General features: G+C 40.5%; 1 protein-coding gene across 1 annotated transcript in view; it reads right to left on the bottom strand.

Annotated features, from left to right (window-relative positions):
* Positions 1–13,906, bottom strand: part of ERO1LB (ERO1-like beta (S. cerevisiae)) — a 37,661-nt gene that overhangs the window by 7,166 nt on the left and 16,589 nt on the right. The window contains exons 5-9 of the mRNA XM_009885938.1: positions 6,511–6,593; positions 4,467–4,540; positions 1,721–1,841; positions 1,584–1,630; positions 453–464 (exon numbers count right to left, since the gene is read on the bottom strand). Coding sequence (XP_009884240.1) covers positions 453–464; positions 1,584–1,630; positions 1,721–1,841; positions 4,467–4,540; positions 6,511–6,593 — 337 coding nt within the window. The remainder of the gene's footprint in view (positions 1–452; positions 465–1,583; positions 1,631–1,720; positions 1,842–4,466; positions 4,541–6,510; positions 6,594–13,906) is intronic.

Here is a 13,906-nt window from a genome sequence, read left to right as displayed (position 1 = left end):
ACTGAAAAATCTTAAAGTCTGTCTCACTGTAGACAGACCAAATGTTTTTTCTCCCCACCTTCCCAAAATCAAGAATGACATTCAAGAAAGTACACAAGAAAACCCATCACTCTTCTTTTAAGGGATCTGACATCAGTATCAATGGGGCTCTGGAGGAGACCCAAAAATCTTAGTTTATGCATCTCCAGTTATCTCACCAATAACATTATCACAACACATATTCTGTTACAAGGACAAGAACCAACAACAGAACTGTATTTTGCTCTTATGCACTCCTTCCCCCTAATCCGAATGAAAAGTTATCCCAATAAAAACATTTTCTGATCAATCATCTACATAAAAACATAACTTTCCTGCCTTCTAATGCAATAGCAATAAAGTAAATAAATCAGATATCCAAAACTTTAATGCTTGCTTCATTTCTGCAGATTGAGCAAAATAAGATGACTTACCATCATCTCCTCCTTAGGGGGAAAAAAAAAATATCCATAAGCATTAAAAAGATAATTTCCACATCAAAACAGTAATGAAACACAGGCTTTACTACAAACACTGAAAAAGTACAAAACCCCTTGTTTAATCTACAAAAAAAATAGGCTACTTTTCATCCTCTTCCTCTTCCTCAAGACTACCTACGACTAAACACAGTACAATAATGAAAGTCACTAAGAATTTGAAATCTTAGAAGCAGCTGATTTACATATTCTTGAAAGCTATATTTTAGCTTCAGAAAGATGGTTTAGGTAGTCATCATCTTCAGTTCATTATCCAACAATCCGACCATTGCTCCTTTTCGAAATTCTGATCCCTGAGTTAAACTGCTCTTACAATTCTATTTGTCTATAACAGCAATATATTATCTCAATATTTATAATTGCGAAAACCTATCTTGATTTTCTAATGTGTTGTGTGCTTTCTAACTCAATCTATTGGCTAATGGTTAATTTTTAAGGCAAATGAAACACAGTGACAGGGGAAAGCTGATTCATTTGGAGCATCAGGTTATAGTTTTCAATTTAAATTGAAAACTTAAAACTCAAGTCATTGGCATACTTTCTTTTTAAACAGTCTTGCAGATAACTAAGCCTTCCTAAGTATCCACTCTTTCTTCAAATAATGCCATTATTTTTACATTTGTAATACACTAAATATTATGGATGGAAAATGTACAGCTACGTTACAATAGGATGACTATGAGCTAAAGTGATTAAATTAAATGCTCTAGGAAAAAAAGACACGGGAAGAATACAAGAGTGCTGAAATTTTTGTTGAACTTCAATTCCTTCTCATCCACACTGGAAAATTACTGGGATAGTTACTAAACAGTTTGAAATTTACTTCAGTTTTCACGTTAGCTCCCCTGACATTAATAAGCCTATCCACATCCATAAGATTAATCATGTATGTAATCAAGTATCACAAACCTTAGTCTAAATATTGAAACTGGACAGCTACTTCTACACAGGAAATTAAAAAAAGCAGAAAGGAAACCTAGAGACTGAAAATTACTATTTGTATCACTTGTACTGCAATAGTCACTATGTTAAAAGAACTGCATAGAAAATAAAACAGGCAAGACCCACCCCTACTAGGCGCCAATGGATTTAAAGGACGATAGACAGATCGAGGCCTAGAAAATAAGTTAGAAAAAACAGAAATCAGTTTTAAGCTAAATTGAAGCGCAGGTGTAAGAAATAGGCTTCCTCTCCCTCCCAATTACTTGAAGCAGTTTTCTTCATAGATGCTGTTCCATACTCTCCAAGCAGAAGGCCCCTTGTATCCAGTGTAACGTTCTGGATTCAGCAACAAATCCACATACTGCGCATCTGGAGATCTCTCATCTAAACAGGAAACCTTTTGTTACATATTCTAATTGGTCATTTAAAAAAGATTCAATTTTTAAAAAAGAGTCACACAAAATTAAATATAAATGAGGTCTCATATGATACTATTCTGTCTTCCAGTTGGATTAGAAATGCCTTGTGTGTAAAAATACAGCAATAGACACACTAAATAGAAAGCTCAAAAGTATATAATATATTTCAAAGTCTCTTGTGTGGCCATCATTTCTACAGTGTCTGAACACGCTCTGTGTGGCTTCAACTCCACCATAAACACTTCTCATGCAATGTGTTCTCTCACCCTGTGCTAAGATATAAACAGTGTTTTGTTGTAAATGGGCTTCAAATTCAGGTTTCTTTGTCCGGCAGTATTTGGTTCAGGGGGTTGCTTTTTGGAAACAGGTATACTGCTACAGGGGCTTCTTAATAAAGACAAGGTCAAAGAAGTGCATCTTGTAGTTGGTACATATTGTATATTTATTAGCTAAATCACTTTTTTCCCCAGATACCCTTGTATACTAGCAGAAAGTCTGGATCACATTGCTTAACTGAACAAGCTTTCAGCATATTGCAAAATGCTCTGCTGGTTATGGTAAGAAACATGTTATTTAAGCAGCATTTCGACAAGTTATACTCTCATCCCTAAAATTCACTACCAATTCAGGCAACATACCCAAAGAAAATTGCGAAACAGTATTCTCTCTGGCTGAAAACTCTGTACGAATAGAAACTTTAGTTTTGAGCTCCAACCAGTAAAAAGCAGGAATTCCCTCTTCTTTGTAATTCTAGGTTAAAAGCAACTCTTGCTTAAGAAAACCCGCATACAATACAAGCCAGTAGTCCAGAAACTTATTCATAGGAATAGGCCAAGCAGTGCTACCAAGTGTTTCCTCCGATGTCGAAAAAAGCCACAGAAACAGAGGGTGAAAACTGCTCTAAAAAGAAGAGATGATTCTGCATGAGCAGTTAAGCATCGCTTCAGCAGTAGTAGCAAAAACAGAGAAAAGAGACAGACACAAGACACACAACACAGTGGGCGCCAGATGGGACAAAGTCAAATTACAGCTTGCTTTCTTTCTTTGACAGCACGGCTAACCTAAGCAGTTCCTACACTTCCTGGTCACTTCATGTCTCCACTTTTTCTTCTCGTTATCCACACACAACTGAGTCTGTGGGGCAGTGCAACAGAAGTACAGAAAACTGACCCGGGTTATGAAGTTTTTTTCAGCTAGATCAATTCCCTTATCTAGTTTATCATTAAGCTCAACAAAAAGCTAGTGAAAAGTAAAACTGATTATATGGCTTTGTGCTACAATTGAGTGAATTAAAAGCTCTCTTGCCACCAGGAAAAGGAGAGGAAGAGATCAAGAGTTTCTACCTCCCCCAAGTAAAATTATACCTCTCACCTCTCCCTGCTCCAGCTCACAAACTCACCTGATAAGCCAGTTCAGCCCAGCAATATGGGAGATGGGAAGGAGATGTCAACTTACTTTCCTGCTATTCAAGTAAGCTGAATCAGCTTACCACGCAGAAAGATGCATACCAGAGAAAAAAAAAGCACTGGAAGAACACAGCTGGGGGCAGCAAACCCTCCTTCAGCAGCGCATGATGCATGGAGAGGTGGAGGTAGAATCAGGAACTACTTAAGTTAGTATTGCTTCTAAATGCTCCTAAACTATACCTTTCCCAACTGAGTCCTCTTAAGTAAGTAGGCAGCTTGAAGATAGAAGAGACAACAGCAGCTTACTGCATTTAACAGTTCAGATCTACAGTTATGCTCTTTGACTATTTATTACAGACACAGCTTATACAGAAAATTTTCAGATAAGACACAGCAGAAGTGCTGAAAGAGAACCGCTGTTGGTACACCCACTACAGCTGCTACTTTCTCAGGCAACACCAAACATTAGCCTAAAGGTAGATTAAAACATCTTGCATTATACCCTAAGTCTTCCTAGCATAGAACACTTTCTAAGGTATTTATTAAAAAGGCCTTTAGCAGTCATTCCTGAACTTGGCAATTCTTATGGTTATCTGAAAAACATTCCTTTGAGCTTTGAATGTTACAAGCAAATAAAAGGACTCATATATGCGGAGCAGAGGGAGACACCTAGTATCCCAATGTTTTACAATAAGAAAGTCTTTACAAATAAGGGTGAATTTAATGCACAGATCATTTGGAAACATAGCAAGGCTGGAAGAGAAACAAACTCAGCCCAAGCATAGGCAGTGGAATAGCAACTAAAATAACATAGTAGTAAGAAACTGACTCAGGTGCAAGTAATTTGGCTAATATTTGTGCTAGATGCAATTCTTGTGAGAAGAAGCTTTTTTAAAAAATATATGCTAAACTCCTCCCATTTACCTTCTTTTTTATTTCCATAAATGTCTCCTGTCCCCCACACTAACAGGGGGGACCAGTGAACATGCACTGTGTAAACTACCAAAAGCTCCTTGTAAAAAATTTAATTCTTTGCACGTAAGATGATATGAACTGTCACATTCCCATGCAGCACAAAAATAAAACTTTCTAAAAATTGTTATTTGCAGAGAAACTATAATCTTTTGTGGTTTATAAGAGACAGCAAATAAAACAAACACTCTGAAAAAGCTTAAACATTTTACCATCAAGTTCACAAAAATGATCCTGTGAATCATCGTATCTTGCCCAGTCAATGAAAGCCTCCTTACTTTGGTTACTGAGGGGAAGAAAATACATTTGATTTTAAACTTTTAAATAAACAACATCAATAAGAGCTACCGAAAGAAACACAAGCCACATATAGTAGTTAACTTAGAACTGAATTGTGAATTCATATATCTGACACTCGAGAATATATGCAGTTGCTGCTTATTAGCGGCACAAAGATTCAAGCAGGCATCAACTGCAATACTTTAAAAAGTCATTTTAATGTCAGACAGCAAGAAAGATTTCACTATCATTATTTGAACAAACTCTGCACCGGCAGTGACTTCTCCTTCTTCAGAAAGAGCTTAGTAAAATACTTTCATAGCATACATTTTTAAACACTTCTCAAACTACTATTTTAGTAGCTGTCACTTGGGTGGGGGGTGCAGAATCTGCATATTTTCTTAACCTGTACTCTCAACAAAATCTACAATAGTTAGCCTTGCTTGTTAATGGGAGACTGGACAACTAAACGCCTCTTCCAACCTAAATTACCCTATTAATATGATTTGTCTTAAGATTTTTAAATAATAATGGTATTCCACTCACCCTAGCATTTTCAAAGGTGTACTGTACCAGAGACAAGTACTTTGAAGCTCCCAAAGCAGTGGCACAAACAGTGCCAAAAGCTGAATGCTTTCTTCCGTGCATATGTGCAGCACAGAACTACTGATGCCACACTACTGACAGCAAAACATAAGCAAAGTTCAGATTGGGAACTGCTCCAGGGTGCAGTGAAGCACCTTGAAATAACAAAAACAATCTATCCCATTTGACCAAATTAGTACTAGCTCAATTCTACAAACAGAGGCAATTCTACAATAAGATACATTTCTAATCTTCTGCCAAAACACTGTAGGAGACTCTATAGTTGGCCTTAGACAAGGAACTCCTCCAGTAATTACCAGCAGGCAAGATTTGATAATCACAAGAAATGCAGTTGATAAAGGAAAATAACCCAAAACCACAGGGATGATGCACTGCCAATTAGAGAACATGGAGGTTTGCCTGCAAAGGACAAACTCTTGCTGCCACTTGCAGGATCCATTACCTGCCCTCTCCCAACTTTAATCATCTATCCTACTCTCACAAAAGGCATTCACTTTACCTCTCTGTATGTGTACTCAATCTCATATTTTTTTGTCCTATAGGAATGAAAGAGAGTTAATAGTTTCTTATTTTCCCTAAAAAAAAAGCTTGGATAAGGGCTCTACCCAGTTGGGTTTAAAACAACACACACCAGGCAGAAGTAGTCACTTTTTCATGGCAGTTCCATTTTGTCAGACGACAGGAAAAAGTTTCAACATCTCTACCATGTAGAACTGCTGAAATCTATGGCTAAAGACACCACACTTCTCCATCAACAGTGAAGAACTGATTTTTCCAGTTCTAATTTTTAAAGGTGGGGAATCTGGTAGAATGCAAGTCTTTCTAAGTGGTATTCACACACTTTCCTACTCAGGGGCAACACCATCCTGCAGAATTCCTAATTCCTCCCACGCAACCTTGACTGTACCATGCAATAAGCAAGATCAGGGAATTGATCCAAGCTAAAAATAACTTTGCCAACAACAAAAGTAACTTGCAAGCTCCCTGATCTGGTTCACTGAATGATCACAAACAGGCAAATCAGTGTAACAGATTGACAGACCAGGACAGAATGCCTTAATCCAGCACAGTCAGGAAGAACAAAGACTGATACTGGTAAAAAGTAGAAAAAAGGTGAGTTTATTTGCAAGTTTCCTCTGACTCTTGATGCTGTAAGATACTTCTTTCAAATCATATCAAAGTGTACTTTAAAAAAAAAAAAGTCTACTTATCGATTAACACTTTTACCTTCAGATTTTACTGCATCATTTCACATTTACTTTCTAATGGGCTATGGAAAGAATGGAGAACAACAAACAACACATTGCAAAAACAAGACAGACGAAATGCTCCTTTATTACTATTTTTGTACTACTGTAAATCACAGCATACCTTAAGGTACTGTTAACAGCTCCCAGTTTGTTAGCTTGCTCACAGTCTTCCAACTCTTTGGAATTATTTGCCGCTTTTGAATACTGTAAGAAAGTTCATATTTAATATCCAAATGAATTACCTAAAATCCTCTGAGAACAGGTGCCATGAAAGGTACTTCTAGGTTTAACGGTGAATCGGCTAGCATGAGGAAAAATCCTCAGGACCGTTTCTTATTTCTGTTTTTCTTCACTTAATTTCATTAGGTCAATTTCACTCTGTGGGTTTAACTACCACAGAAATTCAGCTAAATATGTAAAATTGCTTCTTTTGCCTTTTTTTTTTTTTAATTAAATGGAGTTCTAAAGTGTTTCTGGTACTTAGCTACATTGTTGTAAAAGAACATTGGAAGACAAGTAATGTCACACCTATAAAGATACCTTGTATTTCACAAGCATAATTATCCTCCAGGTTTCATTGGTCATTTCAGTAAGAAAATGTATCAGTTTTGGCCATTTTCCCCTCGTGTTTCATTTAACCTTATTCAGTAGCATGCTTCAGACATCCACAGGTCTGGAAGAGAAGCTTTTCAAGCTGTACTCAAATTTTGATTATTTTAAAGCCAGCATTGAAGTATTTAAGCTGAACTCTGATTCTACAGTACTTTTAAAAAAGTAATCCACTAAAATAGACTCTTACTATTAGAATACTTCTAAGGAAAACATTTGAAGAATTTAATTCCACTATTCTTCAATAATATGATTATGTCATCAGCGAATTTGTCCAGTTGGTCAGCTTAAAGCTCAAAAAATCCTTCTAACAGTTTTGCAACATAATAGATAATATTAGTGATCACTTAAAAGATAAACAAATCCAATTTCCTCTTTTTTGGGCCAGGGTGTTTTTTGTGTGTGTGTGTGTGTGTGTGTGTGTGTGTGTATTTTCTTTTGCAGACTGAGCCTTAGGTTTACACAGATTTCTACTTTATCACAGTCCTTAAGAAATACAGAAAATTATTTAATGTTAAGCAACTGATAGCTTATATAAAGCTAAACTGCTGGCTTCCCTTCACTCCAGGGCACATACACACCGACATAAAGGACTATTATCCAAAACTAGCTCAAAATAAAAATGTAAGCTAAAGGCTTTGGTCAATGCTTCAGAAATAGCAAACAATAATAATTTGATAAATTTTAAGAGAAAGAAAATAGTTCATTTCTGAGGACAGACTTGTGGTCAAGATGGCAGACTCTGTTTATTTCCTGCACGTATTTAGAAAATTTGCGTGGTTTCTTATCTGCAATGCATGCACATCGCAGAATCATAGAACAGCCTGGGCTGTAAGGGACTTTGAAAGGTCATCTGTTCCAACCTTTTGTGGGAAAGGGAATCCTAGATTAGATTAACTAGCACCCTGTCCAGTCACATCTTGAAAACCTCCAGTGATGGGGACTCTACCACATCCCTGGGAGGTTGTTCCAGCAATTGATTGTTCTTACTGTAAAAAATTTTTCATATCAAGATGAAGCCTTTCTTGGTGCAACTTTTACCCATTGCCCCATGTCTTCTCCACGTGGCTCCTTGTAAAAAGAGAGCCTCTGTCCTCTTTGCAGCCACCCTTTTAGTAGTGGAATACCATGATGAGGTCTCCAGGAAGAAAAGACCCAACTACTTCAGTCTTTCCTCACAGGGCAGGTTCTCCAGCCCTTTGATCATCTTTGTGGCACACCTTTGGACCCTCTCCAGTCTGTCCACATCTTTTTTGCATTGTGGGGACCAGAACTGGACACAGTATTACAGGTGCTGCCTGACAAGTGCTGAGTGTGATGATCACATGTCTATCTCTGCTAGTAAAGTTCCTGCAGATACAGCCCAGGACCCAATTTGCCTTTTTTGGTGGAGCAGTATACTGCTGACTCATGTTCAGCAAAGCTGCTCCCCAGCCACACAGATCCCAGCCTGTACTGCGCTCTTTAGTTATGTTGTCCCACGTACAGGACATTGCACTTGTCTTTGTTAAACATCATACTGTTCTTGCTAGCCCACTCTTCTAGCCTGTCCGTGTTTCTCTGAAGATGGCTCTCCCATCTGACATGTCCACCTCACCAGCCAGTCTGGTGTCATCAGCAAACTTCATGAGAATGCTTTCAATCCCATCATCCAGATCACTTATGAACATGTTGAACAGCGCGGGGCCCAGTATTGATCCGTGAGGGACGCCACTTGTGACAGGCTTCCAGTCTGAGTAGAAAAAATTGACTACCACCCTCTGAGTGCTGCCTGTTAGCCAATTTCCTACCCATGTTGCAGACCACGTACCCAATCTGCCAGTTTGTCCAGAAGGCTCTGGGAACCAGCGTTGAACACTTTGCTGAAGTCCAGGTGAATGACATCCACTGCTCTCCCCATGTTGACAGAAGATGTTATTTTGTTGTAGAAGGGAATCAGGTCAGTATAGCATGACTTGCCTTTGGTAAATCTCTGTTGTTTTCTTTTAATCACCTGCTTTATTTATTTTGTAATAGTTTCTACGAGAACTTGTTCCATTACTTTCCCAGGGACTGAAGTAAGACTAATGGGCCTGTAGTTTCCTGGGTCTGTTTTGGGCCCTCGTAGATGGGTGTGACATTTACCCTCTTCCTGTCATCAGGGATATCCCCTGATGTCCATAATTTTTCCAAGATTATAGACAGTGGCCTTGCAACGATGTCAACCACTTCTCTTAACACCCTGAGGTGGATTCCGTTCGGGGCCCATAGATTCACGTGGGTTGAGCCTCGCAATAGGCTGCAGACCAGCCCTTCCTCCACTACCGGTAGGTCAACCCATGTCTTGCTGTAGCTGCATGATGCTGTGATCTGGGGTCCAGCTATGCTGGTAAAGACAGATGAAAAGTACCACCACAATACATACCACAATACTTCTCAAAAAAGAAAGGATTTAACTAAAACTGTTCAGATGAGTAAGCAAGATGATTTGCTTTAAAAATACATTTGCCAGAACCAATACAAGGAAAAATAGCAGAACCTACTCAAGACCAAAGAAGTGAAGGAGATTAAAAAACCCAAATAATTTAAACCTTGTTAGGGGCCTTGTCCATAACAAAGAATTACTCTAGAAGGAACTTCTCACTCAATTTTCTTGAATTTGCCAGGTGTGGAGTACCTTCTTTAGCATCATATGGATGTTAAATGGAAAAATCTGAACAAGGAATGGATCTGACCTAGAATGAAACAGACACTGCTGATGAAATAACATACTGAGATGCTGAAGTAAACATTCTGCATGTCTAGAGCTGCAAACCAATCCCTACCCTGAAGTGAAAAAATTACTGCCAAGAATATAATCCCAAATTTAAAGTTTCAAACAGAACTAACATTCAAGTCTCAAAACATGTTTCCAGGCTTCGTTATTCTCCAGTGTTTAACAGCAACGGCTATTGGATCTCTGCTCTGCAACCAATGACTAGATCAGGACAACGTATCTGTTTCTGCCAAAGCAGGATCTACTAAGAGCAGTTTCTAGAAGATAACAGAAAAGAGGTGGGCAGGAAGTAAAATATTAAGTTAAATGTTGTAACCTTGAGTTACTGCATCCTCTTCCTTGATTCAAAGATTAATATAGCAGCTGTCATGACAGTTCTGTAATGACTAGCCCCCCCGAGTTTGTTCATCACTCAAATGAAACAGGACTATAGGAAGGGAACTACTTTGTTCCCCGCCAGCACCATTTCAAAAAGCTTCTGTTGGTGCCAAAAATTAAGAAGAGATCTTCCATTGCTAACTGCCTTTCCTTGGGGAAGCTGTGCAAGTGCAACCCTGGTCTTTGTAGCTAGATGAGCTTTCAAAAGAAGAACTGTTCTCTCTATGGTTCAACAAACAAAAAAATCTCCCATGGAAGCCTAAATAAAGCTAGAAGTTTACCAGCTCATCTCCATTAGAAGAGAAAGGCAACAGGAAACTGCACAGAAGCCAAGAACTTAGGCCACAGAAAACTTCTCCATAGGATTCTACCCTGAGTATATCTACTCAAGAGATTATAGTTCTCCTTATTAAAAAGATGCCTTTGGTTGTTTCCACCTTTCCAAGGCAGACACTATCAGTATGAATGAGAGAAAATGGACAAGTATGTCCCCCAGAGGAAAAACAACTTTTTTTTTTTTTAAACCAATACTTTAAGGATGGTCCACAAGATGCAGGACTTTCCCAAATGGACTGAGCACAGGCTAATCCCTCCACCTGGGGATGGATGAAGAGCCGACTGAGAGTTTATGGGTCAGGATTAAAGGGGGGGCTGGGACAGGTGACGTTACAGTGGAGGTCTGCTACAGGCCATCTGACTAGGATGACACAGTGGATGAGGCCCCCTATAAACAGGCTCATGTTCACAGGCCCTGGTCCTCATGGGGCACTTCGATCACCCCAGTATCTGTTGGAGGGACAACACAGCAGGGCACAAGCAATCCAGGAAGTTCTTAGAATGCATCGATAACAACTTCCTTCTCCGAGTGGTAGACGAGCCAACAAGGAGAGGAGCTATGGTGGACCTTGTCCTTACCAACAAGGAGGGGCTAATAGGTAATGTCAACTCAAGGGTAGCCCTGGCTGCAGTGATCATGAAATGGTGGAGTTCAAGATCCTAAGGGCAGTGAGGAAGGTGCGCCACAAGCTTACTACCCTGGAATTACTACCCTGGAATTCAGGACAACAGACTCTGGCCTCTTCAGGGATCTGCTTGGTAGGGTCCTGTGGGATAAAACACTGGAGGGGAGAAGGGCCCAAGGAAGCTGGTTAGTATTCAATGATCACCTCCTCCAAGCTCAGCAGTGACGTATCCCAACAAAGACGACGACACGCAAAAAAGCCAGAAGGCCTGCGTGGATGAGCAAGGAGCTCCAGGACACACTCAAAAGCAAAAAGGAGGCCTACAGAGGGTGAAAGCAGGGACAGGTAGCCTGGGAGGAATCCAAAGAAACTGTCCAAGCAGCCAGAGACCAGGTTAGGCAAGCTAAAGCCCAGATAGAATTAAATCTGGCCAGGGACATCAAGGGCAACAAGAAAAACTTGTGTAGCTATGTCAGTGATAAAAGGAAGACTAGGGAAGATGCGGGCCCTCTCCAGAAGGAAACAGGAGACCTGGTGACCTGGGATATGGAAAAGGGTGAGGTACGCAATGACTTTTTTGCCTCGGTCTTCACCAGCAAGGGCTCTAACCACACCACCCAAGTCGCAGAAGGCAAAGGCAGGGACTGTGAGAATGAAGAACCGCCCACTGTAGGTGAAGATCAAGTACAAGACCATGTAAGGAACCTGAAGGCATACAAGTCCATGGGACCTGATGAAATCCATCCACAGGTCCTGAGGCAACTGGCAGATGAAGTTGCTAAGCCACTACTCAGCATATCTGAGAAGTCGTGGCAGTCTGGTGAAGTTCTCACTGACTGGAAAAGGCAGAATATAACACCCATTTTCAAAAAGGGTCTAAGGGAAGACCCAGGGAACTACAGGCCAGTCAGTCTCACCTCTGAGCCTGGCAAGATCGTGCAGCAGATCCTCCTGGAAACTATACTAAGGCACATGGAAAAACAAGGAAGTGATAAGTGACAGTCATGCCTGACAAATTTGGTGACCTACTATGACAAGGTTACAGCATTGGTGGATAAGGCGAGAGCAACAGACATCATCTACCTGGACTTATGCAAAGCATTTCACACCATCCTGCATGGCATCCTGGTCTCTAAATTGGAGAGACATAGCTTTGTTGGATAGACTACTCGGTGGATAAGGAACTGGCTGGATGGTTGCAATCCAAGAGTTGCGGTCAAAAGATCAATGTCCAAGTGGAAACCAGTGACAAGTGAGATTCCTCAGGGGTCAGTACTGGGGCTGGTGCTGTTTAACATGTTTGTTGGTGACATGGACAGTGGGATTGAGTGCACCCTCAGCAAGTTTGCCAACAACACTAAGCAGCGTGGAGTGGTTGACGTGAAGAAGGGGAGGGATGCCATGCAGAGGGACCTTGACAGGCTTCAGAAGTGGGCTATGCCAATTTCATGAAGTTGAAGCAGGCCAAGTGCAAGGCCCTGCACATTGGTCAGGGCAATCCCAACCACAAATACAGGCTGGGTGGAGAAAGGATTGAGAGCAGCCCTGAGGAGAAGGACTTGGGGGTGCTGGTTGATGAGAAGCCCAACATGAGCCAGCAATGCTGCTTGCAGCCCAGAAATCCAACCACATCCTGGGCTGCATCAAAAGCAGCACGGCCAGCAGGTCGAGGGAGGTAATTCTGCCCCTCTACTCTGCTCTAGTGAGACCCAACCTGGAGTACTGCATCCAGCTTTAGAGTCCTCAGCACAAGAAGGACATGGACCTGTTGGAGCAGCTCCAGGGGAAGGCCACAAAGATAATCAAAGGGCTGGAGCACCTCTCCTATGAAGACAGTCTGAGAGAGTTGGGGTTATTCAGCCTGGAAAAGAGAAGAACCCCGGGAGACCTTATAGTAACTTTCCAGTATCTGAAGAGGTCCTACAGGAAAGCTGGAGAGGGACTTTTTACAAGGGCATGTAGTGATAGGACAAGGGGTAATGGCTTCAAAACAGAAGAGGGTAGATTTAGATTAGATATCAGAAAGAAATTTTTCACTATGAGGGTGGTGAAGCACTGGAACAGGTTGCCCAGAGAAGTTGTCGACGCCCCATCCCTGGAGGTGTTCAAGACCAGGCTGGATGGGGCTTTGAGCAACCTAATCTAGAGGGAAGTGTTCCTGCCCATGGCAGGGGGGTTGGAACTAGGTGATCTTTAAGGTCCCTTCCAACCTAAACCATTCTATGATAACACAGTACTTGCACAGTCCTTGAAACAAAACATTCATACTAAAATGAGTTTGATATTTCCTTAAAAGGGATAATAAATGCAATTGTCGATTTTTCATTGGCTCCAAGAAAGATCTTTAACTGAATCATAAGAAGTATGAAAATGGTGTACTTAAGATCTACGTCAGTCATCATCACTATTTTCCTGCAGAAACATTTAGTTTTCTGACAGAGAAGCAGAATATACTAGTGTCTTCGTTCTACTACAGATTAAAGGTGCAGAACTGCCCACTTTCAGTACTGTAGCTGGTTGCAACAACCTACAAGGCAATTCAAAGGAAACAACTGTAGCAAACATACTAGCAAATGATAGTTTCCCAAAGAAGCTATCCCAGTTTCTTCATTGTGGTGAAAGCAAAAGGTGGCTGATTTTTCACTTCCAAAGTCCAATTCAATATGCTCATGTGAAGTATCTTAAGAACAGCACACTCTTTGGCTACTAATTAACATCTTAATTATGGCTCTCAAGATTAATCCATTACGAAGCTCAAATGCCTACTAGAAGAATCCCTTCTAAAACAGTCTTTAAATTCTTAAAATGCCCCT

This window comes from Charadrius vociferus, unplaced genomic scaffold (assembly GCF_000708025.1).
Source record: "Charadrius vociferus isolate BGI_N301 unplaced genomic scaffold, ASM70802v2 scaffold435, whole genome shotgun sequence".
NCBI lineage: Eukaryota > Metazoa > Chordata > Aves > Charadriiformes > Charadriidae > Charadrius > Charadrius vociferus.
Note: the sequence above shows the minus strand (reverse complement) of the source record. Positions and strands in the feature narration are given on the sequence as shown.